The sequence below is a fragment of the Pseudophryne corroboree genome, chromosome 6, assembly GCF_028390025.1.
Source record: "Pseudophryne corroboree isolate aPseCor3 chromosome 6, aPseCor3.hap2, whole genome shotgun sequence".
Lineage (NCBI taxonomy): Eukaryota > Metazoa > Chordata > Amphibia > Anura > Myobatrachidae > Pseudophryne > Pseudophryne corroboree.
The window spans coordinates 86,879,120-86,905,267 of record NC_086449.1 but is presented as its reverse complement, the minus strand read 5'-3'; the positions used below and the strand labels follow the sequence as shown (position 1 = coordinate 86,905,267).

General features: G+C 45.8%; 1 protein-coding gene across 4 annotated transcripts in view; it reads left to right on the top strand.

Moving 5' to 3' along the window:
• Positions 1–26,148, top strand: part of LOC134936382 (potassium channel subfamily T member 2-like) — a 245,676-nt gene that overhangs the window by 201,272 nt on the left and 18,256 nt on the right. For 2 of the 4 annotated variants that reach the window (XM_063931411.1, XM_063931412.1), the window contains exons 18-25: positions 4,990–5,203; positions 6,017–6,122; positions 9,814–9,986; positions 11,315–11,386; positions 13,481–13,615; positions 18,680–18,791; positions 18,904–19,005; positions 22,076–22,159. In XM_063931411.1, coding sequence (XP_063787481.1) covers positions 4,990–5,203; positions 6,017–6,122; positions 9,814–9,986; positions 11,315–11,386; positions 13,481–13,615; positions 18,680–18,791; positions 18,904–19,005; positions 22,076–22,159 — 998 coding nt within the window. The remainder of the gene's footprint in view (positions 1–4,989; positions 5,204–6,016; positions 6,123–9,813; positions 9,987–11,314; positions 11,387–13,480; positions 13,616–18,679; positions 18,792–18,903; positions 19,006–22,075; positions 22,160–26,148) is intronic. The other 2 variants (XM_063931414.1, XM_063931413.1) reach the window with 2 other exon arrangements.

The window sequence follows — 26,148 nt, the reverse complement described above, 5'->3', positions numbered from 1 at the left end:
CAGCAAAGAACTGTGCGTTCTTCGAAATCCCAAATCCACAAGGAGAGTCCAATTGTGTCGGTTGCGATGCCTGACCTTCCCAACACTGGACGTGAAGAGCATGCGCCTTCCACCATTTGCACGCCCCCTGCAAGTGCTGGAAGGAGCACCCGCAGTCCAGTTCCTGATAGTCAGATTGAAGATGTCAGTGTTGAAGTACACCAGGACGAGGAGGATATGGGTGTTGTTGGCGCTGGGGAGGAAATTGACAAGGAGGATTCTGATGGTGAGGTGGTTTGTTTAAGTCAGGCACCCGGGGAGACACCTGTTGTCCGTGGGAGGAATATGGCCATTGACATGCCTGGTCAAAATACCAAAAAAATCAGCTCTTCGGTGTGGAAGTATTTCAACAGAAATGCGGACAACATTTGTCAAGCCGTGTGTTGCCTTTGTCAAGCTGTAATAAGTAGGGGTAAGGACGTTAACCACCTCGGAACATCCTCCCTTATACGTCACCTGCAGCGCATTCATAATAAGTCAGTGACAAGTTCAAAAACTTTGGGCGACAGCGGAAGCAGTCCACTGACCAGTAAATCCCTTCCTCTTGTAACCAAGCTCACGCAAACCACCCCACCAACTCCCTCAGTGTCAATTTCCTCCTTCCCCAGGAATGCCAATAGTCCTGCAGGCCATGTCACTGGCAATTCTGACGAGTCCTCTCCTGCCTGGGATTCCTCCGATGCATCCTTGCGTGTAACGCCTACTGCTGCTGGCGCTGCTGTTGTTGCTGCTGGGAGTCGATGGTCATCCCAGAGGGGAAGTCGGAAGACCACTTGTACTACTTCCAGTAAGCAATTGACTGTCCAACAGTCCTTTGCGAGGAAGATGAAATATCACAGCAGTCATCCTGTTGCAAAGCGGATAACTGAGGCCTTGACAACTATGTTGGTGTTAGACGTGCTTTCGGTATCCGCCGTTAGTTCACAGGGAACTAGACAATTTCTTGAGGTAGTGTGCCCCCGTTACCAAATACCATCTAGGTTCCACTTCTCTAGGCAGGCGATACCGAGAATGTACACGGACGTCAGAAAAAGACTCACCAGTGTCCTAAAAAATGCAGTTGTACCCAATGTCCACTTAACCACGGACATGTGGACAAGTGGAGCAGGGCAGGGTCAGGACTATATGACTGTGACAGCCCACTGGGTAGATGTATGGACTCCCGCCGCAAGAACAGCAGCGGTGGCACCAGTAGCAGCATCTAGCAAAGGCCAACTCTTTCCTAGGCAGGCTACGCTTTGTATCACCGGTTTCCAGAATACGCACACAGCTGAAAACCTCTTACGGCAACTGAGGAAGATCATTGCGGAATGGCTTACCCCAATTGGACTCTCCTGTGGATTTGTGGCATCGGACAACGCCAGCAATATTGTGTGTGCATTAAATATGGGCAAGTTCCAGCACGTCCCATGTTTTGCACATACCTTGAATTTGGTGGTGCAGAATTTTTTTAAAAAACGAGAGGGGCGTGCAAGAGATGCTGTCGGTGGCCAGAAGAATTGCGAGACACTTTCGGCGTACAGGCACCACGTACAGAAGACTGGAGCACCACCAAAAACGCCTGAACCTGCCCTGCCATCATCTGAAGCAAGAAGTGGTAACGAGGTGGAATTCAACCCTATATATGCTTCAGAGGTTGGAGGAGCAGCAAAAGGCCATTCAAGCCTATACAATTGAGCACGATATAGGAGGTGGAATGCACCTGTCTCAAGCGCAGTGGAGAATGATTTCAACGTTGTGCAAGGTTCTGCTGCCCTTTGAACTTGCCACACGTGAAGTCAGTTCAGACACTGCCAGCCTGAGTCAGGTCATTCCCCTCATCAGGCTTTTGCAGAAGAAGCTGGAGACATTGAAGGAGGAGCTAACACGGAGCGATTCCGCTAGGCATGTGGGACTTGTGGATGGAGCCCTTAATTCGCTTAACAAGGATTCACGGGTGGTCAATCTGTTGAAATCAGATCACTACATTTTGGCCACCGTGCTCGATCCTAGATTTAAAACCTACCTTGGATCTCTCTTTCCGGCAGGCACAAGTCTGCTGGGGTTCAAAGACCTGCTGGTGACAAAATTGTCAAGTCAAGCGGAACGCGACCTGTCAACATCTCCTCCTTCACATTCTCCCGCAACTGGGGGTGCGAGGAAAAGGCTCAGAATTCCGAGCCCACCCGCTGGCGGTGATGCAGGGCAGTCTGGAGCGACTGCTGATGCTGACATCTGGTCCGGACTGAAGGACCTGCCAACGATTACGGACATGTCATCTATTGTCACTGCATATGATTCTCTCCCCATTGAAAGAATGGTGGAGGATTATATGAGTGACCGCATCCAAGTAGGCAGGTCAGACAGTCCGTACTTATACTGGCAGGAAAAAGAGGCAATTTGGAGGCCCTTGCACAAACTGGCTTTATTCTACCTAAGTTGCCCTCCCACAAGTGTGTACTCCGAAAGAGTGTTTAGTGCCGCCGCTCACCTTGTCAGCAATCGGCGTACGAGTTTACTTCCAGAAAATGTGGAGAAGATGATGTTCATTAAAATGAATTATAATCAATTCCTCCGTGGAGACATTGACCAGCAGCAATTGCCTCCACAAAGTACACAGGGAGCTGAGATGGTGGATTCCAGTGGGGACGAATTGATAATCTGTGAGGAGGGGGATGTACACGGTGATATATCGGAGGAGGATGATGATGAGGTGGACATCTTGCCTCTGTAGAGCCAGTTTGTGCAAGGAGAGATTAATTGCTTCTTTTTTGGTGGGGGTCCAAACCAACCCGTCATTTCAGTCACAGTCGTGTGGCAGACCCTGTCACTGAAATGATGGGTTGGTTAAAGTGTGCATGTCCTGTTTATACAACACAAGGGTGGGTGGGAGGGCCCAAGGACAATTCCATCTTGCACCTCTTTTTTCTTTAATTTTTCTTTGCGTCATGTGCTGTTTGGGGAGTATTGTTTTGAAGGGCCATCCTGCGTGACACTGCAGTGCCACTCCTAGATGGGCCAGGTGTTTGTGTCGGCCACTAGGGTCGCTTAGCTTACTCACACAGCTACCTCATTGCGCCTCTTTTTTTCTTTGCGTCATGTGCTGTTTGGGGAGTGTTTTTTGGAAGGGCCATCCTGCGTGACACTGCAGTGACACTCCTAGATGGGCCAGGTGTTTGTGTCGGCCACTAGGGTCGCTTAGCTTACTCACACAGCTACCTCATTGCGCCTCTTTTTTTCTTTGCGTCATGTGCTGTTTGGGGAGTGTTTTTTGGAAGGGCCATCCTGCGTGACACTGCAGTGCCACTCCTAGATGGGCCAGGTGTTTGTGTCGGCCACTAGGGTCGCTTAGCTTACTCACACAGCTACCTCATTGCGCCTCTTTTTTTCTTTGCGTCATGTGCTGTTTGGGGAGTGTTTTTTTTGGAAGGGCCATCCTGCGTGACACTGCAGTGCCACTCCTAGATGGGCCAGGTGTTTGTGTCGGCCACTAGGGTCGCTTAGCTTACTCACACAGCTACCTCATTGCGCCTCTTTTTTTCTTTGCGTCATGTGCTGTTTGGGGAGTGTTTTTTGGAAGGGCCATCCTGCGTGACACTGCAGTGACACTCCTAGATGGGCCAGGTGTTTGTGTCGGCCACTAGGGTCGCTTAGCTTACTCACACAGCTACCTCATTGCGCCTCTTTTTTTCTTTGCGTCATGTGCTGTTTGGGGAGTGTTTTTTGGAAGGGCCATCCTGCGTGACACTGCAGTGCCACTCCTTGATGGGCCAGGTGTTTGTATCGGCCACTAGGGTCGCTTAGCTTACTCACACAGCTACCTCATTGCGCCTCTTTTTTTCTTTGCATCATGTGCTGTTTGGGGAGTGTTTTTTGGAAGGGCCATCCTGCGTGACACTGCAGTGACACTCCTAGATGGGCCAGGTGTTTGTGTCGGCCACTAGGGTCGCTTAGCTTACTCACACAGCTACCTCATTGCGCCTCTTTTTTTCTTTGCGTCATGTGCTGTTTGGGGAGTGTTTTTTTTGGAAGGGCCATCCTGCGTGACACTGCAGTGCCACTCCTAGATGGGCCAGGTGTTTGTGTCGGCCACTAGGGTCGCTTAGCTTACTCACACAGCTACCTCATTGCGCCTCTTTTTTTCTTTGCGTCATGTGCTGTTTGGGGAGTGTTTTTTTTGGAAGGGCCATCCTGCGTGACACTGCAGTGCCACTCCTAGATGGGCCAGGTGTTTGTGTCGGCCACTAGGGTCGCTTAGCTTAGTCATCCAGCGACCTCGGTGCAAATTTTAGGACTAAAAATAATATTGTGAGGTGTGAGGTGTTCAGAATAGACTGAAAATGAGTGGAAATTATGGTTTTTGAGGTTAATAATACTTTGGGATCAAAATGACCCCCAAATTCTATGATTTAAGCTGTTTTTTTAGTGTTTTTTGAAAAAAACACCCGAATCCAAAACACACCCGAATCCGACAAAAAAAATTCGGTGAGGTTTTGCCAAAACGCGGTCGAACCCAAAACACGGCCGCGGAACCGAACCCAAAACCAAAACACAAAACCCGAAAAATTTCAAGTGCACATCTCTACTAGAAATTGCAGAATGTATTATTCTGTTCCAAGGTCTCATGAAAGGGGGATGCGGGACGGGATCCCGGCGGTCAAAATACAGACGCCGGAATCCCGACCGCCACAATCCCGACATATTCTCCCTCCGTGGGTGTCCACGACACCCATAGAGGGAGAATATAATAGTGTGCCGAGCGTAGCGAGGCACCGTGCCTGCAGCGTGGCGAGCTAAGCGAGCCCGCAAGGGGCTGCGTTCCGCTCGCCACCCCTGTCGGGATTGTGTGGTCGGGATTCCGGCGTCGGTATTTCGACCGCCGGGATCCCGTCCAGCGGGATTACGTACTGATCCCCATGAAAGCCATCTTATAGAGTACTGTTTACACAGCTTCCATACATTCTCTTCTAGGTACAGTTGCGATCGATCTTCAGGGGTCAAGAAGACCAGAGGGTGTTGACGGGAACACGTTAAGCCCGCCGTCTGACTCCCATAGAAGGAAGCACAGCATTGATCCTGTGCCTGACCTCATTGATGGTGACACTAGTACAACCTTTGACCTACTAAGTGACCAATCAGAGGATGAAACCAGTCAGTCAGATGAAGAGCTGGGCTCATTTAATGAGTACGTAACATGTAAATTGTGTACTACCAGATGTAAGTCATTGCTTTTATAGACAACATGGCAGGGACAGCCACTTTGTGGGTTGAACCAATGTTAAATAGAAAACAGCCTATTATTCCCTTAATAACTAGTGGCTTTTCTAGTTTCATTCTTGAGGCCATTGTTCCCGGTGTACCAATATTTTGCATCCTTATGTTTGTTGGTTCATCCCACAAAAATTGACTATCCGCTGTGTGTAGCCAGCAACTACTATTTTTCCTGCTATAGAAGCCTGACACTGGAACAGATTAAGATACCACCAGTGCCTAATAAACCATTAGTTGGCAGGTATTAAAATTAAGACCTAATTCATTCCATGTTGGTGGTGGCCGCACAGTTTAGTTAATGAAGCTTGTTAGTTATCCAGCCGTCATGAGGCGGTGTTGAGGGAAGTGACTAACAGATGACTGCACTGATGTGACCATGTAACCTACTGCTATAACATTTATTTACATGTTGCTATAGAACCATTTGGGTAGCATGAAGAGCTGCATGTGATTATCTATAGAGACTTCCTCCTCAGAAGCCAAAGTCACCTTTACATTCCACAGGCATAATTAGATTATTAAATACCAAGATCAAGTATGACAGTTGTATAATGTTGATTACATATAGCATTACAGGGCGTGTGCTGCACATGCTTTAGCCTAGGGTGTCCAGGCCCTGTCCATCATATCCACAATGAAGGAATATGTAATATATGTGGGTTTCATGTAAGAGATAACAATGAGACACATTAGATTCTCTTCCTCATCATGTTCTTTTCTTTACCAGCTGGGTAAAGGGTTACCCCTCCAATACTCCATATATTGGAAGCTCACCCACTCTGTGCCATCTGCTCCAGCAAAAGAGTCCATACTGCTGCCTGCGACTTGATAAGGTACGGTGACTGGCATGCTACAAGCAAAAAGGTATTTGCACTAGATTACATGCTGCAACCTAGTTCTCCCTTTGAAACAAAATGTCTGACTTCCCAAGCCATATAACCAGGAGTTAAAGGGGGGGGGGGGGGGGGGGGGGGAGGTGGAGCTGAGTTCCACCACCTGTAGTTTTAGGGGGAACTAGTTCCACCACCTCCGTTGCCCTGCACAGGTATTCCAACAGAAAAGCTGCTTCTTTGTGAGATCAATGTCCTTTTCTAAAGTATGGAAAGTAGGGCACTAATTTATAGTTTGCAGGGTGATGCCGAAAACACTAGCACTGGCTCCGCTTAAGGGGGAGATGGGAGGGTAAATGATGGGGGGACGGTAGGTGGCTGGGAAATGAGTTCCACAACCTCTCCAGGACCACTTTAAGCCCTGCATATAACCATATGGCAATAACAGAGTGTATGATTTGGAATACTATTTGAAAAATCTATATTCCAGGAATATAGATTGTATTCTATATTTTAGCTATAAACCTTACTGGGTGAGGCTGAATTGTTACTATAGTAGCTTTTATGACAAGATGGACATGTGTAATCCTCCATAGCCTTCTCTTTCCAACAGATAATGGGGGTCATTCCGAGTTGTTCGCTCGCAAGCTGCTTTTAGCAGCTTTGCACACGCTAAGCCGCCGCCTACTGGGAGTGAATCTTAGCTTATCAAAATTGCGAACGAAAGATTCGCAGTATTGCGATAAGACATCTCTGTGCAGTTTCTGAGTAACTTGAGACTTACTCGGCATCTGCGATCAGTTCAGTGCTTGTCGTTCCTGGTTTGACGTCACAAACACACCCAGCGTTCGGCCAGACACTCCTCCGTTTCTCCAGCCACTCCCGCGTTTTTCCCAGAAACGGTAGCGTTTTTTCACACACACCCATAAAACGGCCAGTTTCCGCCCAGAAACACCCACTTCCTGTCAATCACATTACGATCACCAGAACGAGGAAAAAACCGTGAGTAAAATTCCTAACTGCATAGCAAATTTACTTGGCGCAGTCGCAGTGCGGACATTGCGCATGCGCACTAAGCGGAAATTTGCTGCGATGCGAAAAAATTTACCGAGCGAACAACTCGGAATGACCCCCAATGTTCGTAAAGGAAAACTTAGCAAACCTGAGTGAAAACTGTCCAGACAGATTGTTATACAAATCAATTTTCTAAATGGTTTTTCTTAAGCAGTGTAAAATGTTTTGAAAAGCCAGTATTTTGTTTTACAATATTGCTGCCTTCCCACACATGACCGTCTTTAATTTTGCCGCACGCCTGGACATAAATCATTGGTGGTGGGAAGCACCGATGGTCTTTTTGTGGTCAAACCTCTGAAAATACCATTTTCTGAGGTTTGGCTGCATTTTACATATGCACCGAGCTCCGGAATGCGATACGTTTTAAAGCTTGGACCCAGTAGGTAAAGCCACCTGTAGATGGTGTTTCTTAATTGTGATGTGCACTGAAAGGGATCCAGTCGGATCCAGTGGCGTATCTATAATGAGTGCAGTGTGTGCGGTGCACACTGGCCCCTGAGTCCAGAGGGGGCACACACTGCACCCATTTCTTCTATACTCACCTTTCCGGCGTCCATCGGTGACTGCAGTTGTCACCGCCGCTGCTATCACACTGAGCACTAGAGACTCTGGCACAGTGCGCAGTGGCCATTTTTTCGGAGTCCTGCGCATGCACCTTAGACTCTGGCTTAGTCTCAGTGCTGAGAGCACTAACAGCGGCGGTGACGGCTACAGGAGAGGAGGGGGCCCACACATGGAGTCTGCACATGGGTCCCCGCCTCTGGTTGGATCCCTCCCAGTGTCCCCTGCAGTGCGTGCGTCAGCCGACACGTGCAGATTGGACTCCCGTGTCATAAACCTGGAAGTCCTATCATAGCAAAGGAGAGCTGTTACCAGGAGAGCTGTACTTTTATTCAAGCATACAGTGTTAGTAAATGCCATTATGCTTGCGACCAGTGGCTGGATGCTGCTTGATCTGTTGGGCTGGTGTCAAAGTCAGAAAAATATCTCTATGCACACTACCATATTTGCACCTCACACAGGTCCGTGCTGCGCATGCGTACGCTCTCCCGTACGTGCGCATACTCACAGTCGCGGGCACCCGCAGGCGCACGGTATGCGTATTTACGGTAGAGTTTGTGATCGTAGCGTGCGACTCAATCGTTACATATTTTCACCATATAATGTATTTTGTAGATCATGGTCCCTTTGATAGATTCTGAAAGTTTGGTTAATATAGAATGTTCATGAACAGAGAAATCCCTCTTTGTTTGATACGAAGGGTCAGACAGGAGTAATACAGTGGTGTTTAGTATCCATCAGAAGAATATTTAATTAGCAATATTCCGGTGTTGGTTTGAAGCAGATCAATCGCTCGTGCGAATAGTTATGGACATAAGAAGTTTATGAACATTTACTTTATTTGCACTTTATTACCCATGCGGCGGGAAACCCAGTTTCCCTCCCACCTGAGCTGTTGGAAATAGTCACAGCCCACCTGTATGAATCAACCTATGACCTTTTGTTATAATGCGAGGAGGAATTCCTGTGTCCAATGAACAATGAGATTGTAGGGACCATTGAATTGCATTGTGTGTGGGGCATAAATAGAAAGGCCGATCACATCCAGCACTCACTCTTCAACGGTTATCATTGCTGAAAATCGGGAGCTGGATGTCCAGAGGCACATGCGATCGTTTCCTTTGTGCGTAAGTTTTTCTCCGTAATCATACTGTTTCTCTCTTGTTATTATGGGCCATATCTTTCTCTCTCTTCTCTTTCTCTCATTTTTCTCTTAAACTTAATTGTATTGTATTTACTGTGTAGTTACCTGGTTAGTTAGTCTATGTTATATTGTAGTGTATGATTTGTATTTGTATTAATTCTTTTGCAAGTATATCATTCAAAATATATATATATTAGGCGTTGGACCCTAAGCCCAGGTATCCGTGTATTTCTTATAGAGTTAAGTATTCTCAGAGCGTCGGTGACGCTCAAACTGCTTTTAAGTTAGTAAGGTTGTACTGTGTTGCATTTACACCATATCACTACACAAAGGGTTTGCTGCATAATACACTGTTTATGGTTTAGATATAAAGGTTTAACATTGTGAGCGTCTGCGCCGCTGGTGATCTCCTCGTGGTCTCGAGCGGTCGCATCGCTATAGCGAATCATTACGGTAGTCGGCAGCCAATAGCGTGCCTGCCAGTGATCTCTTGGCCGTGAGCGAACGTAACGCTTGAGCGTCTCGACCACGACTAAGCGATTGTTACGCAACGTGCGTACCCTTACGGTACTTCATACGTAGTTAGCGTACTGTGTTCTTAGACCTCATAAAGGGTATTATATAAGATAAATATTTAGCTTTATCACTGGTGAGGAAAGATATTGCATCCCCTGATACCTGGCTCTGGCGCTAGTATAAGCCTAAGGAAGGTAGAATATGGGTAGTTGATGATTTATTGAATAAATTAAATAATAATAATAATTACAAAAAATTGCATAGAAATTAGAAAATGTAACCATTGTACTCCACGGAATGTTTCATGGCATTTCCTATGTAATCTTCTCCAGTTTCAGTTCCACCCTCACTCATAATGGACTGATTTTACGTTATTCTTTTTTTTTTGCACCTATAAAGAGCTGCCACCATTTCCCCTATGAAGATGCACGGGCGTACGGCTTCAGAAATGCACTGGTGATCGTGTCAGCAGAGCGAGCAGGAAATGGGCTGTATAACTTCATAGTTCCTCTCAGAGCCTACTACAGAGCCAAGAAAGAGCTGAGCCCCATCATACTTCTACTGGAGAACCCGTGAGGGCTGGCAGATATATTGGGATATATAACACAGACAATGATGATTTAATAGTAGATTATTAAGGTGGAGATGGATTCAGAGGTGACACTTTCCCTGCACAAAGCATAGGTTAAACATAGTTATCTAACTTATGCTGGATATACATGCTACAATTATCTCGCCGATCCACATGATATTGGAGGGTCGGCAGATAATTGCAGCATGTATGCAGGCGACCGATTAGGTAATATCGTTCAGTTGGACATGCTGGATTGTCTAATATGTCCTTCAGATTCAATATTTTTTTCATACCCCTTTCACATTTTTTATGTATCACTTAAAAGCATGAAAGAGCTTTTGGAGGAGAATTTACAAAATTCTCCTCCATGCCCTTCAATGTGCTTATTTTTAGCATACCTCTAATGGAAAATGCAATCTGTTAAAATGTACTAATGTTAAAATGTTAAATAATACCCAAGGGAGCCTTGCGATAACAACGCCATCTTCAGATGGCATTATGCTGGCTTCCCTCTGTTTCCCCTACTCCTGCTCTGCCCTTCCTGCATGGAAACATGCAGAGCAGAGCCCGGAGTTGGCTTCTGTGATCAGTCTGTGTGTCTAATTAGACCACAGGCTAATCACCGGGAAAATAAATAGTTATAGTAGAAAATGAATACCGTCATTTAGGGATAGACTATTAGTGAGCTCCTTCTCTGTGACCTGGTCAGCTGATCTGTGCTGTCAGCTGACCTATGCTGTCAGCTGAGGTGCAGTGACAGTCCCAGCTGACATTTACACTGCGCCTCTGCTGACCACACAGATGAGCTAACCGGGTATAGTGCAAATATGTTTATTTAATTTACTTTATAACTAGAGAAACAGGAGCAGCGGTAGGGAGCTGGGCAGCAGCAGATCCGGGGGGACAGGGTACACACATCACGGAGGGGAGGCCCACAGGAGAGGAAAGGGGGCTAGAGGCAGTAGAACGGGGGAGGTAGCTTTATTCTAAAGGCTCTCTGAGAAGTGCAGGGAGGGAGCTATCTTGCATGTCATTTTGAATACATTTGTGCAATATTTTCAAATATCGCAATGTGAATTCAGGCAGATTTATCGCTTCACAATTGTATCTGAGATGCGGATTGTACTAAATATGCCTCTTACTGAGGCACAGTGCCAACATATAATTCTGTGTCACAGAACTGGTGAAGCTCTAGCATGTTCTTTTTAAAAGGTGTAGTTAGTGGATGAGTTGGGGCTTAGGGCGCCAGTGGTTGATCAGTTACAGTATGTACATTGTGTTTAATAATATCTGTGCCTATACAGTTGTTTAATGTTTATCTTGCAGGCCGGATCCACAGTTTCTTGAGGCAATTTGCTGGTTCCCTCTTGTCTATTACATGGTGGGATCCATTGACAAGTGAGTAAGAGACACTGTGTGATTTAAAACAAATGGTAAGCTATATCATGTCCTTGAAAGATGACAGGTGGACAAGTTGCCTCTAGCAACCAATCAGCAGTGGCTTAGCAGGGCTGCAGTGGGCCTGAGCACATGACATTGCACCAAGGAGGTGAGACCACCAGCACTGGGAAGTGCAGCACTGCACTAAGCATCATAAGGATGCCCTGAGCAGCTGTCCACACTGCAGAGTGCACACTCGGAGCGTCAATCAGCTTCTTGCTATTATTATAAAATGTACTTGATAAGTGATAGCTGAAATCTGATTGGTTGTTATGGGCAACTTTTCCACTTGTTCTCTTAAGAAGATTTGACACATCCACCTTCAAAAACCGGAAATTTGCTCACGCTCTGTTTTCCGCATATTGGGGGTCATTCCGAGTTGATCGTAGCTGTGCAAAATTTTCCACAGCTATGATAAATTTCCTGACATGCGGGGGGACGCCCAGCACAGGGCTAGTCCGCCCCGCATGTCAGTGCCGGCTTCCCCGCAGAAGTGCAAAGGCATCGCACAGCGGCGATGCCTTAGTAACTCCCGGCCAGTGTGCTGTGCATACACACTGCCCGATCCGTCGGGGACTGACGTCATGAACTGGGCGGGCGTGTTCAGCTGTCAATCACCGCCGGCCACCGCAACATGTGTATGGGCAGCCGGCTGGTCGCCCGTACACACACAGCGATGCGCCAATATATTGGTAGATATATTGGCCGTCGGCTGTGCTGCGGGGCCGATGCGATATGTCTGTGAACTACGGAGTTCATAGACATATCGCCCGTACACACTGGCCGACGGACCCGCAATATATCGACTGTGGAATGGAACAACCGATATATCGGCCAGTGTGTACCCACCTTTAGGGATATGGCCCTCATTCCGAGTTGTTCTCTTCGCATCGGTGCGATTTTCTGCTAACTGCGCATGCGCAATGTTCGCACTGCGGCTGTGTCAAGTAAATTTGCTAAGAAGTTTGGTATTTTACTCATGGCATTACGAGGTTTTTTCTTTGTTCTGGTGATCGGAGTGTGATTGACAGGAAGTGGATGTTTCTGGGCGGAAACTGACCGTTTTATGGGTGTGTGTGAAAAAACGCTGCCGTTTCTGGGAAAAACGCGGGAGTGGCTGGAGAAACGGGGGAGTGTCTGGGCGAACGCTGGGTGTGTTTGTGACGCCAAACCAGGAACGAAATTGACTGAACTGATCGCAGTGGCAGAGTAAGTGTCGAGCTACTCAGAAACTGCTAAGAAATTTCTATTCGCAATTTTGAGAATCTTTCATTCGCAATTCTGCTAAGCTAAGACTCACTCCCAGTAGGCGGCGGCTTAGCGTGTGCAATGCTGCTAAAAGCAGCTTGCGAGCGAACAAATCGGAATGAGGGCCATGGTGATTGGTTGCCATGAGCAAATTCTCCACTTGTCTGTTTCTCCACTCTTTTCACTGCTTCATGAATAGACCCCACAGTGGAGAGAGATAAAGTACCAACCAATTACCTTTAAAACTGTGATTTTTCAAACACAGCCTATAACGTGGCTAATTGGTTGGTACTTTATCTCTCTTTAATTATTTTATTACTCTCCCGTCTCCCACTGGGACTGAAAATGTTGAAGGGCCTGTACTGAGAAGGGGAGGAGCTATGTCCAGTGCTGTGTGGGTGTGGCCAGAGCCAGCTTTAAGTTGATTGGTGGCTTTGGGCAACTACTCCGCTCAGCACATGGGTATGCATTATCTTTAGGTGGTCTACGAAACGTCTAACATGACTGTAATTTGCATTTTCAAAACAGATTACGGCTTAATGAGTAATTTTATGCGTATATGTGATGTTGTCCCTCTGCATTAAACAAAGAGGTCGTTTATATAATATAATTGTGCAAACATCCAAGGTGTAAGGAGATAAGACATTTTTTCTAGTTAATAAATTGTAATACAGGAATACAAGTTACATCTGGAGATAAGACGGGCTGCAGTTTGATGCAGTAATATGGACAGTTTATTACGATGTTACTATATTTGTTAGTATTGTATTGTCAGTGCACACAGTGGCTGTACTCTTTCTACAGTCTGGATGACATGTTGCGCTGTGGGGTGAGTTATGCCGCACATATGGTTGTCGTTGGGGAAGAGAACTCCATGATCGCAGAGGAAGATTATATGGCAGATGCACGGACCATTGTCAATGTACAAACCCTTTTTAGGTAAGACTTTCCATTTGCACTTGTGTGGCTCATTAACCATGCAATTACCGCGATGTGGCACCTTGCCCAGTGGGAATGGCTCTTCACCTATTCTCATCTTCAAAATGTTCTTTGCTTAATTATGCCGTGTACATTCTCTGAGCAAATATAGGAGGTTATATATGTTACCTATTCCTCTCAATGTCAACATGTTCACAGTATCGACATAAGAAATGTTGATATGTGAAATCCCAACATTCTCAGAATGTCGAAATTAGAGATGAGCGGGTTCGGTTTTACTCGGATTTACCCAAATCTCCTTATTGGCTATCGGATGTCACGTGTTTTGGTTAACCAATAAGAAAAATCCAGAAAATAAGAAATGGTGATAATTCTGGCGTAAAGAACCGAGTAAATCTGAACCCACTCGTCTCTAGTCGATATTAGGGTTAGGTAGAGAGATGGGAGTGTTAGGCACTAGGGAGAGGTTAAGGTTAGGCTATGTGGAGAGGTTAGGGTTACGCACTAAAGGGAGCATTAGGTGTAGGTATTAGGTTTAGGGATGGGGAGACTGTCATCACCATAACACCGGAGCATCAGATGACTTCACCGGAACTGCTCCTCAAGCGACCACCGTTGCCCAGAAGCCACTGTTTCTGCCGGGACCAGGTAAGTGACCCCTGGACCAAAGGGATGGGTTTTTAACATTCTATAATGCCGACATTTTAGCAGTGTTGACATGAAGAATATTGACCTAATATACCACACCTCTCTATATGTATTGTAATTTATCACACAAATAAAAGACTGACATAGGAGCTTTGGGGGAAGATACAGAAATAGTGGAACAAAAATAAAGGAAAGTTCAGTGTAGCATGATAATCGTTGCAAGCAGCAAAACTTTTATAAGATCTTGGGAGAATTTGTTTAATTTATTTTTTCATTTGGCAGAAAACCAAAACTCAGCAATAAAAAAAAAAAAAGAATACAATACTTAGTATGAGGTCTTGTAAATGACAAGACAACCAATGCAGCTGATCCAACTGACATGGGAATTGCATTATGAAAAAAAGATCTTACAATAAACATACTTTCTGTTTGCTCATCAATATTTTAGCAGACATAAGCACACAGCAATAACATTGTAATAAAAAGAACGCAAATCTGTCTCTTGGGAGAGTTATTTAGAAACAATATTTTCCCCATCTAACACGGACCAGGATTCAGTCCATGTGGACCAGATGCTTTCTTAAGTATTTCGAAAACAACATTCCAATTGATATACTGTATAGAAAATATGCAGTATGTGGTCAACAGTTTCATGGACCTACCCACCCCTGGAAAGCAGGTTCTGCAGCAGCAGTTCCAAGTCCTAGCTATACAAACAAGGGCCATACATTGATCACATACTGCTTGTAAGCTTTATCCAAAATTCTATTAAGTGTTATCCTTATAGTTACTCTAAGGGGTATATTCAGTTGAAGTTGAAAGCTGCTGTCTGTCGAAAAGACATCAGTTTTCGACTTTTTAAGGTTGAATCGTGATTCGACCTATTCAATATAACCCCAAATTTTTCGACAAGTGATGAATTCGACTTGTCGAAAAGCACATGGATCGGCGGAATAGCTTCCAATCCACGTGCTTGTGTCGAAAACCTTTTCGACCATCTCATTTCGATTTTTAAAAAAGTCGAGTGAGATGGGGAGAGCAGCACCGAAGACGGGGACGGGGAGAGCCGAGGCGGGGACGGGTTGAGCAGCGCTGGAGGATGTCACAGCCGCCGCTCACAGACGCGTCCGCCCAGCTCCAGCAAGCGAGACCTCGCATGCTGGAGCCGGGTGGACGCTGCCGTGAGAGAGGGGGAGACTGGGAGCAGCGGCTGACGGGGAGCGGCGGCCGTGAGAGAGGGGGAGACGGGGAGCGGCGGCTGTGAGAGAGGGGGAGACGGGGAGCGGCGGCTGATGAGGAGCGGAGGCTGTGAGAGGGGGGGACGGGGAGCTGCGGCTATGAGAGAGGAGGGACTGGGGGGGAGAGACGGGGGAGAGCCACGGGCAGACGGGGGAGAGCAGCGCTACAGCAGCGGCTACCCCTAAGGCGGCAAATCAGTTCTTTGAGATGTCAGCAGTGTGCTGTAATGGGAACAGGACAATGTGCCAATCAACATCCCAAGTTTTGTTTTGCATTCCACAGAGATGTACAGTAGAACACTAAGGGGGGAATTCAAATGTTTGAAAAGTCGGTTGGGTGTCTGTTTTTTCCTCTCTATGAAATAGGAAAAAACAGAGACACCAAACTGACTTTTCAAACAACTGAATACCCCCAAAGTGGCTAATTTGTGCTAAGCAGGGCCTTGTGACGATGTGTGGCAAAACCGTTTGCATTGAATTAATTGAGCCTTTGATGTCTGCGACTATACAGAAACATCACAATCGAATATAGCAACCCAACGTTTCTGGAGCACAGGACTGTCCTCAGTAAGTTCCAGTTCTTACGACAATTGAGTGCTGCATTGTAACGCCCCCTGCGCACGATTAAGATAGAAGACCACTCGCCATAAAGCAATCTGGTCATCTTCTATTAAGAATGGATATTATCAGGTTAGATTTGGTTGCTGAACCCCATTATTAACAGGAGCAATTAAGAAGACCGATTCCCAGTCTCCAATTGCTCCACCAAGTAATACCAACGCTGGAATTACCTGGAAAAGCTGCTTTGTGGATACCATGTACTATGGGTTAAATTATTCAACTGGTTGTAAGTGATCCTGGGTATAATTTTGCCCAAGTAATACCGTAGCTCATCCAACATTCCTTACCCTTCAATTATAACTAGAGATGAGAGGATTCGGTTCCCCTGAACTTCTGTGATTCAAGGGAATCCGAGCACTGGCTAGGGTTTTCCCAACAGGCTCGGATTCCAAAACGAGGTAAAACGTCATCTTAACGGCGTCGGATCTCTTGTGTTTTGGATTCAGTATCAGTCGCCGGTCTGCGAGCACAGCCACTAGACTACCAGGACAAATATCAACAATATTATCCTCCTAATACAACGGCAGCATTAACTCACTGGTGTTTTTTTTGTCACTGCCCGCAGTGCAGTATTAACCAATTATTTGCCACTGTTACTATAATTATATAAGCGCAGTGATTCACAGCAGTGTGTTAAATATATAAATATAAATTGCCAACACTGGAATCCACTATTACAGACGTCTCTGTACATTTTTGCATTGGGCGGCAAAGATCTTCCTCATAGAAATTGAGGTTAATTTTTATGAGTCTTTTTCCACATTTCATTAGTTGCTACTACAAATGGTTTCCATAGCTTGCATAAAGCAGAGTATTCTCCAGTGTGCTAGAGTAAGGTACATTCCCCCTCCTCTCCCTGTGTTACATTTTCTTGTGTAAGTTTTGATGGCTTGTTGCTGTTCCTCCATTCACTGAAGTATATAAAGGGTGCAATTCCACCTGGTCACAAAATCAAAACCTGACATTGACTTACAACCAAAACCAAAACACATCTCTATTTATAACTATGGGGTGTATTCAGTACCTGTTGGAAAGAAGGCAGTTTCTGATAGGTTTAGTTTGGAAGGGGTTCCGACCTATTCAATGCCGTCTGTTTTTTTCCGACAAGTCGGGATTTCCCGACTTGTCAAAGAACACAGGGTTTGTCGGAATCCACGTGTGTATTGTCGGGAACGCGGCCAAACCCACAGGTTTTGGCCCTGGTTCCGACAATGTCAATCCAACTTTTTTAAAGTCGGACTGACATTGTCGGAACTGGGTAGATGAGTCGGGGGAGCGGGGACAGGTAGGAGGGGACAGGACCATGTGAGAAGAGGACCGTGGAAGAGTGAGGCGAGGAGCGTGGACGGGTGAGGCGAGGACCGTGGAAGTGCGAGGAACAGGAAACAGCAGCAGCACGGATGGGACAGCACGGGGCATGAGCGGCTGTGTGACAGTTGTCGAGAACGGCCAAATCCCACAGTCGGATTTGGCCGCTCATTCAATGCTGACCTGTCGGATCCTTTCCGTCGGAAATGATCCGACAGGTATTGAACATACCCCTATGTAGGGAATTTTCCATTGTGCTACTCTAGTGTTTCTGTACCCATGCCTATCCCCTGCACTGGGAAGCCAGTTTTACATTTCTTATATACTGTATAACTTTCTACGAATGCAAAAGCATATGGAAGGAATGTTCTTCCTTTAAACACATAGGCCCTCATTCCGAGTTGATCGGTCGCAATGCGAATTTAGCAGAGTTACACACGCTAAGCCGCCGCCTACTGGGAGTGTATCTTAGCTTCTTAAAAGTGCGACCGAAGTAATCGCAAAATTGCGATCACAAACCTCGTAGCAGTTTTGGAGTAGCTTCAGACTTACTCTGCCTGTGCGATCAGTTCAGTGCTTGTCATTCCTGGTTGACGTCACAAACACACCCAGCGTTCGCCCAGGCACTCCCACCGTTTCTCCGGCCACTCCTGCGTTTTTTCCGGAAACGGTAGCGTTTTCAGCCACACGCCCCTGAAACGCCGTGTTTCCGCCCAGTAACACCCATTTCCTGTCAATCACATTACGATCGCCGGAGCGATGAAAAAGCCGTGAGTAAAATTACTTTCTACATAGCAAAGTTACTTGGCGCAGTCGCAGTGCGAACATTGCGCATGCGTACTAAGCGGATTTTCATTGCGATGCGATGAAAAATACCGAGCGAACAACTCGGAATGAGGGCCATAATTCTGATTGCATACTGTAATATAAGTTAGTTTCTATGGACCATCATGTACAGATTGTCCACATATTACAGTGAATGTATCTGTCATCTTGAATGAAACTTTCTGATCGTTTGTACATTGATTTATATATCATTCTGCCACGTCTTCTGGTAACAAATTATTATAGTTGTGCCTCTGTAATGTCAGAACCTCTCTTATATTCTATGTACATATGGAAAATATAATGACCTGTCTCCTTTTGTGTTTGTATTAAACAGTCAACTACTGTAGGCAAATCCTTATTTGATATTTTATATATATATCCCGATGGTTTTATGGAAGGATCTCCCTTTGGCCTCTTTCAGGTTGTTCCCTGGACTCAATATCATTACAGAATTAACACATCCAGCAAACATGAGGTTCATGCAGTTCAAGGCCAAGGATAAATACTCAGTGGTGCTTTCTAAACTGGAGAAGGTACATGCTGTCACTCCCCATGATATCTTTCTGACTGTCTCTCTAATGTCTGTCATCTCCCTATCTCTTCCCCTAATCCTAATCCCACCCTCATAGCTCTGTCCTCTCGCAGAGGGAGCGTGAGCGGGGGTCTAACCTGGTCTTCATGTTCAGACTGCCCTTTGCTGCCGGGAAGGTCTTCAGTGTCAGCATGTTGGATACTCTTCTATACCAGGTACTGGATGTAGGAGGTAATTGTAAAACTCTATGTACACCTTGCTGTCTTATTATACTGTAGCATATACCCCCTTCCTGCAGCTCCTCCCTCTTCATTCCTAATATTCTTATATACCTCAATATTATCTCTCTGTGTCACTCTTCCATCCACTCAACGCATCCTTTTCCTATTACTCCATATACCCTCTTACTCCATATACCCTCTCCCTATATCTCCTCCTGTTACTCCATATAACCTCTCCCTATATCCCCTCTTATTACTCTATATATCCTCCAATTACTCCATATACCCTCTCCCTATATCCCCTGTTATTACTCTATACACCCTCAACCCATATATCTCGTCCTATTATCCCATATACCCTCTCCCTATATCCCTTCCTATTACTCCATATAAGTTCTCCCTATAACTCCCCCCTATTACATCCTATATCTCCTCCTATTACTCTATATAACCTCTCCCTATATCCCTTCCTGTGACTCCATATAACCTCTCCCTATATCTCCTCCTATTACTACATATACCCGCTCCATATATCTCCTCTTATTACTCCATATAACCTCTCCCTATATCTCCGCCTGTTACTCCATATAGCCTCTCCCTATTTCTCCGCCTGTTACTCCATATACCCTCTCCCTATATCTCCTCCTGTTACTTCATATAACCTCTCCCTATATCCCCTCTTATTACTCTATATAACCTCTCCCTATATATCCTCCAATTACTCCATATACCCTCTCCCTATATCCCCTCTTATTACTCTATACACCCTCAACCCATATATCTCGTCCTATTATCCCATATACCCTCTCCCTATATCCCTTCCTATTACTCCATATAAGTTCTCCCTATAACTCCCCCTATTACTCCCTATATCTCCTCCTATTACTCTATATAACCTCTCCCTATATCCCTTCCTGTGACTCCATATAAGCTCTCCCTATATCTCCTCCTATTACTCCATATACCCGCTCCCTATATCTCCTCTTGTTACTCCATATAACCTCTCCCTATATCTCCTCCTATTACTCTATATAACCTCTCCCTATATCTCTTCCTATAACTCCATACACCCTCTCCCTAAAGCTCCTCCTTTTACTCCATATAACCTCTCCCTATAACTCCTCCTATTACTCCATATACCCTGTCTTATAACTCTTCCTATTACTACATATACCCTCTCCCCATATATCTCCTCCTATTACTCCATAAAACCTCTCCCTAGATCTCCTCCTATTACTCCATATAACCTCTCCCTAGATATCCTCCTGTTACCCCATATAACCTCTCCCTATATCTCCTCCTATTACTCCATATACCCTCTCATAACTCCTCCTATTACTCCATATAATCTCTCCCTATAGCTCCTCCTATTACGCCATATAACCTCTCGCTAGATCTCCTCCTATTACTCCATATAACCTCTCCCTATATCTCCTCCTATTACTCCATATACCCTCTCTTATAACTCCTCCTATTACTACATATACCCTCTCCCTAGATCTCCTCCTATTACCCCATATACCCTCTCCCTAGATCTCCTCCTATTACTCCATATACCCTCTCATAACTCCTCCTATTACTCCATATAATCTCTCCCTATAGCTCCTCCTATTACCCCATATAACCTCTCGCTAGATCTCCTCCTATTACTCCATATAACCTCTCCCTATATCTTCTCCTATTTCTCCATATACCCTCTCTTATAACTCCTATTACTACATATACCCTCTCCCTAGATCTCCTCCTATTACTCCATATATCCTCTCCCTATATCTCCTCCTATAACTCCATATACCCTCTCTTTATATCTCCTCCTATTACTCCATACACTCTCTCCCTATATCTCTTCCAATTACTCCATATAACCTCTCCCTATAACTCCTCGTATTACTCCATATACCCCCTCCCTATAGCTCCTCCTATTATTCCATATAACCTCTCCCTATATCTTCCGCTATTACTCCATATACCCTCTCCCTATATCTTCTCCTATTACTCCATATAACCTCTCCCTATATCTCCTCCTATTACTCCATATACCCTCTCCCTAGATCTCCTCCTATTACTCCATATACCCTCTCATAACTCCTCCTATTACTCCATATAATCTCTCCCTATAGCTCCTCCTATTACGCCATATAACCTCTCGCTAGATCTCCTCCTATTACTCCATATAACCTCTCCCTATATCTCCTCCTATTACTCCATATACCCTCTCTTATAACTCCTCCTATTACTACATATACCCTCTCCCTAGATCTCCTCCTATTACTCCATATATCCTCTCCCTATATCTCCTCCTATAACTCCATATACCCTCTCTTTATATCTCCTCCTATTACTCCATACACTCTCTCCCTATATCTCTTCCAATTACTCCATATAACCTCTCCCTATAACTCCTCGTATTACTCCATATACACCCTCCCTATAACTCCTCCCATTACTCCATATAACATCTCCCTATAGCTCCTCCTATTATTCCATATAACCTCTCCCTATATCTTCCCCTATTACTCCATATACCCTCTCCCTATATCTCCCCCTATTACTCCATATACCCTCTCCCTATATCTCCCCCTATTACTCCATATAACATCTCCCTATAGCTCCTCCTATTACTCCATATACCCCCTCCCTATAGCTCCTCCTATTACTCCATATAACATCTCCCTATATCTCCTCCTATTACTCTATATACCCTCTCCCTATAACTCCTTGTATTACTCCATATACCCCCTCCCTATAGCTCCTCCTATTACTCCATATAACATCTCCCTATAGCTCCTCCTATTATTCCATATAACCTCTCCCTATATCTCCCCCTATTACTCCATATACCCTCTCCCTATATCTCCCCCTATTACTCCATATACCCTCTCCCTATATCTCCTCCTATTACTCCATATACCCTCTCCCTATATCTCCCCCTATTACTCCATATAACCTCTCCCTATATCTCCCCCTATTACTCCATATAACCTCTCTCTTCCAGTTAATATTCCTGTAGCAGCATCCTGTAACCCCTGCTGTTGCTCACTCTCTTCCCCTGTATCTGGTACAGTCCTTTGTAAAGGATTACATGATCTCCATCACCCGCCTCTTACTTGGTCTGGACTCAATGCCTGGCTCTGGATTCCTGTGTGCTGTAAGTTCTCCGATGTTACAATTTACTAAATTCCAGCAGTTTGCATTCCCCACACATGCTTAGCCCATGCTTTGTGAGGGAGGCAATCAATTTGCCGGCTGTCGGGATCCCGGCGGTCAGGATACCAACGCTGGAATCCTGACAGCTGCCAATGCAGCAAGCCAGAATATTGGCTCACGGGCTATTCCCACTGGTGGGTTTACATATCAGCCATAGGGGTATATGCAATTAGCGGCGAATCGCGGCAATTTTTCGGCCGTTTTTTAATTCGACACAATTCGACCATCTAATTTCGGCAAGTGGGTGCCGAAATTGACCATATTCAATAAAAAAACGGATTCGACAGTCCCGCTGACGAAAAGCGGCCGATTTGACGGATTTTGTTCCGATTTTTAAAAAACGGGTAAAAACGGGAAAAAACACGAAAAAAATTGCGTGGGGTCCCCCCTCCAAAGCATAACCAGCCTCGGGCTCTTCGAGCTGGTCCTGGTTCTAAAAATCCGGGGGAAAAATAGACAGGGGATCCCCCGTATTTTTAAAACCAGCACCGGGCTCTGCGCCTGGTGCTGGTGCAAAAAATACGGGGGACAAAAAGAGTAGGGGTCCCCCGTATTTTTTACACCAGCATCGGGCTCCACTAGCTGGACAGATAATGCCACAGCCGGGGGTCACTTTTATACAGCGGCCGTGGCATTAAATATCCAACTAGTCACCCCTGGCCGGGGTACCCTGGGGGAGTGGGGACCCCTCCAATCAAGGGGTGTCCCCCCCAGCCACCCAAGGGCCACGGGTGAAGCCCGAGGCTGTCCCCCCCATCCAAGGGCTGCGGATGGGGGGCTGATAGGCTTGAGAAAATGACAAGAATATTGTTTTTTCCTGTAGTACTACAAGTCCCAGCAAGCCTCCCCCGCAAGCTGGTACTTGGAGAACCACAAGTACCAGCATGCGGGAGAAAAACGGGTCCGCTGGTACCTGTAGTACTACTGGAAAAAAAATACCCAAATAAAAACAGGAGACACACACCTTGAGAGTAAAACTTTATTTCACACCTGCCGACACACACATACTTACCTATGTTGACCCGCCGACTGCCACGTCTCCTGATCCGACGATCCGGGGTACCTGTGAATAAAATTATACTCACCTCAATCCAGTGTCCAGATATAAATCCTCGTACTTGGCAAAACAAATAAACGAACACCCGGACCAGCGGACTGAAAGGGGTCCCATGTTTTCACATGGGACCCCTTTCCCCGAATGCCGGGACCCCACGTGACTGCTGTCACAGAGGTCCCTTCAGCCAATCAGGAAGCGCTACTTCGTTGCACTCACCTGATTGGCTGTATGCGCGTGTGAGCTCAGACAGCGCATCGCACAGCTCCCTCCATTACTTTCAATGGTGGGAACTTTGCCATCAGCGGTGGGGTTACCTGCGGTCAGCCGCTGACCGCGGGTGACCTCACCGCTGACGCAAAGTTCCCACCATTGAGTATAATGGAGAGGCTTTGCGATGCGCTGTCTGACAGCTCAGACGTGCAGCCAATCAGCAGAGTGCCAGGACGTTGTGCTCGCTGATTGGCTTAAGAGACCTTTCTGTGACAGCAGTCACGGGGGGGATCTCTGCATTCAGGGAAAGGGGTCCCATGTGAAAACATGGGACCCCTTTCAGTCCGCTGGTCCGGGTGTTCGTTTATTTGTTTTGCCAAGTACGAGGATTTATATCTGGACACTGGATTGAGGTGAGTATAATTTTATTCACAGGTACCCTGGATCGTCGGATCAGGAGACGTGGCAGTCGGCGGGGGACAACATAGGTAAGTATGTGTGTGTCGGCAGGTGTGAAATAAAGTTTTACTCTCAAGGTGTGTGTCTCCTGTTTTTATTTGGGTATTTTTTCCTCAGTAGTACTACAGGTACCAGCAGGCCCGTTTTTCTCCCGCATGCTGGTACTTGTGGTTCTCCAAGTACCAGCTTGCGGGGGAGGCTTGCTGGGACTTGTAGTACTACAGGAAAAACCAATATTCTTGTCATTTTCTCAAGGCTTTCAGCCCCCCATCCGCAGCCCTTGGATGGGGGGGTCAGCCTCGGGCTTCACCCGTGGCCCTTGGGTGGCTGGGGGGGGACCCCTTGATTGAAGGGGTCCCCACTCCCCCAGGGTACCCCGGCCAGGGGTGACTAGTTGGATATTTAATGCCACGGCCGCAGGGCGCTGTATAAAAGTGACCCCCGGCTGTGGCATTATCTGTCCAGCTAGTGGAGCCCGATGCTGGTGTAAAAAATACGGGGGACCCCTACTCTTTTTGTCCCCCGTATATTTTACACCAGCACCAGACGCAGAGCCCGGTGCTGGTTTTAAAAATACGGGGGATCCCCTGTCCATTTTTCCCCTGGATTTTTAGAACCAGGACTGGCTCGAAGAGCCCGAGGCTGGTTATGCTTTGGAGGGGGGACCCCACGCCATTTTTTTCCGGGATTTTACCATTCCATCTAAAAAAAATATATATATATATTTTTAAAAATATATAAATAATACTTGTGCCTCCCAAAAAGACAAACCAAGTACCTAATCCCTTCTAATATAAATAGATATGCTATTACCAATAAAAAAAACACCAAAAAAAACATGTTTTAAAATTTTTTATTAGATTCACCCGCCAAAGTGTGGCGGATTGAAAATTACGAATTTACTGTCTAAAAGCACTGTTGTCGAATTTCCAAACTTCAATTGAATATACTTTTGTCGAATTGCCGCATTTGTACCATTGCAGAAAAGTCGAATTTGACAAATGTCGAATTTCAAAAAGTCGAATTTTGAAAGTGCGGTTTTTTTTTTGACGGAAAGTACTGAATTGCATTGTCAATTTTTTTTTTTTTTGCGAAAAAGTCCCGTTTTTCAACAATTTCGGGAATTCGACCGCAATTGCATATACCCCATAGAGTGTGAATAGATCCTGTGGCAAGCACAGCGAGCTGCCGTGCCTGCAGCGTGGCGAGTGCAGCGAGTTCTCGCCCCGCTGCCGGGATCCTGCTGTCGGAATACTGACATCCGGCGTCCCGTCTGCTGGGAATACATATGTATTCCCTTTGTGATCACCTTGTAGAGCTTTAGAATAGGAAGAGTGGTGATATAGGGGTCTATTCATGAAGCAGTGAAAAGTGTGGAGAAATGAGGCAGTGGAGAAGTTGCTCATGGCAGCCAATCAACATTGAAGTAACATTTATAATTTGCATACTATACAATTGTACGGTGCAGCTGATTGGTTGCCATGGGCAACTTCTCCACAGGCTCACTTGTCCACTCTTTTCACTGCTTCATGAATGTCCCCCATAATGAGAAAGTGATGAAGCAGTTTCTGTTATCAGTGTGTAAGGAATCTGGTTTGGTAGGAAAGCGCTGATGAATATTAGAATGGACCAGGATGAAGGAGTGTAGTCCGCTAGGATACGTGAGCCTAATTCTTGAAGATCAGAGTGCACTGTGGGAAGAAGACACTGTTAGTAAGAAGACAACTCTGCTGCATACTGTATATTAGCTACCATGTGTTCTATAAAGGGTAACTTCTTTAACACATACATTGTTCATAGTACCAACATTACAAATTTGAATCTTGGGACATTGTAGACCACATGACCAATTTTCCCATATAGGCCCAGATTTATCAAGCTTTGGAGAGTGCTACATTGCACGGTGATAATGTACCAACCAACCAGCTCCTATCTGCCATGTCTCAAGCTGAGTTTGAAAAATGACAGTTAGGAGCTGGTTAGGAGTTTTAGGGGTCTATTTACTAAGTAATGGATGGAGATAAACTGGATGGAGATAAAGCACCAGCCAATCGGCTCCTAACTGTCATTTTTCAAACCCAGAATTGACAAGGCAGTTAGGAGCTGATTGGCTGGTGCTTTATCTCCATCCAGTTTATCTCCATCCAGTGCTTAGTAAATAGACCTCTTAGTGAGGCCCTTCACCTTCCTTATTAAGAGGGACA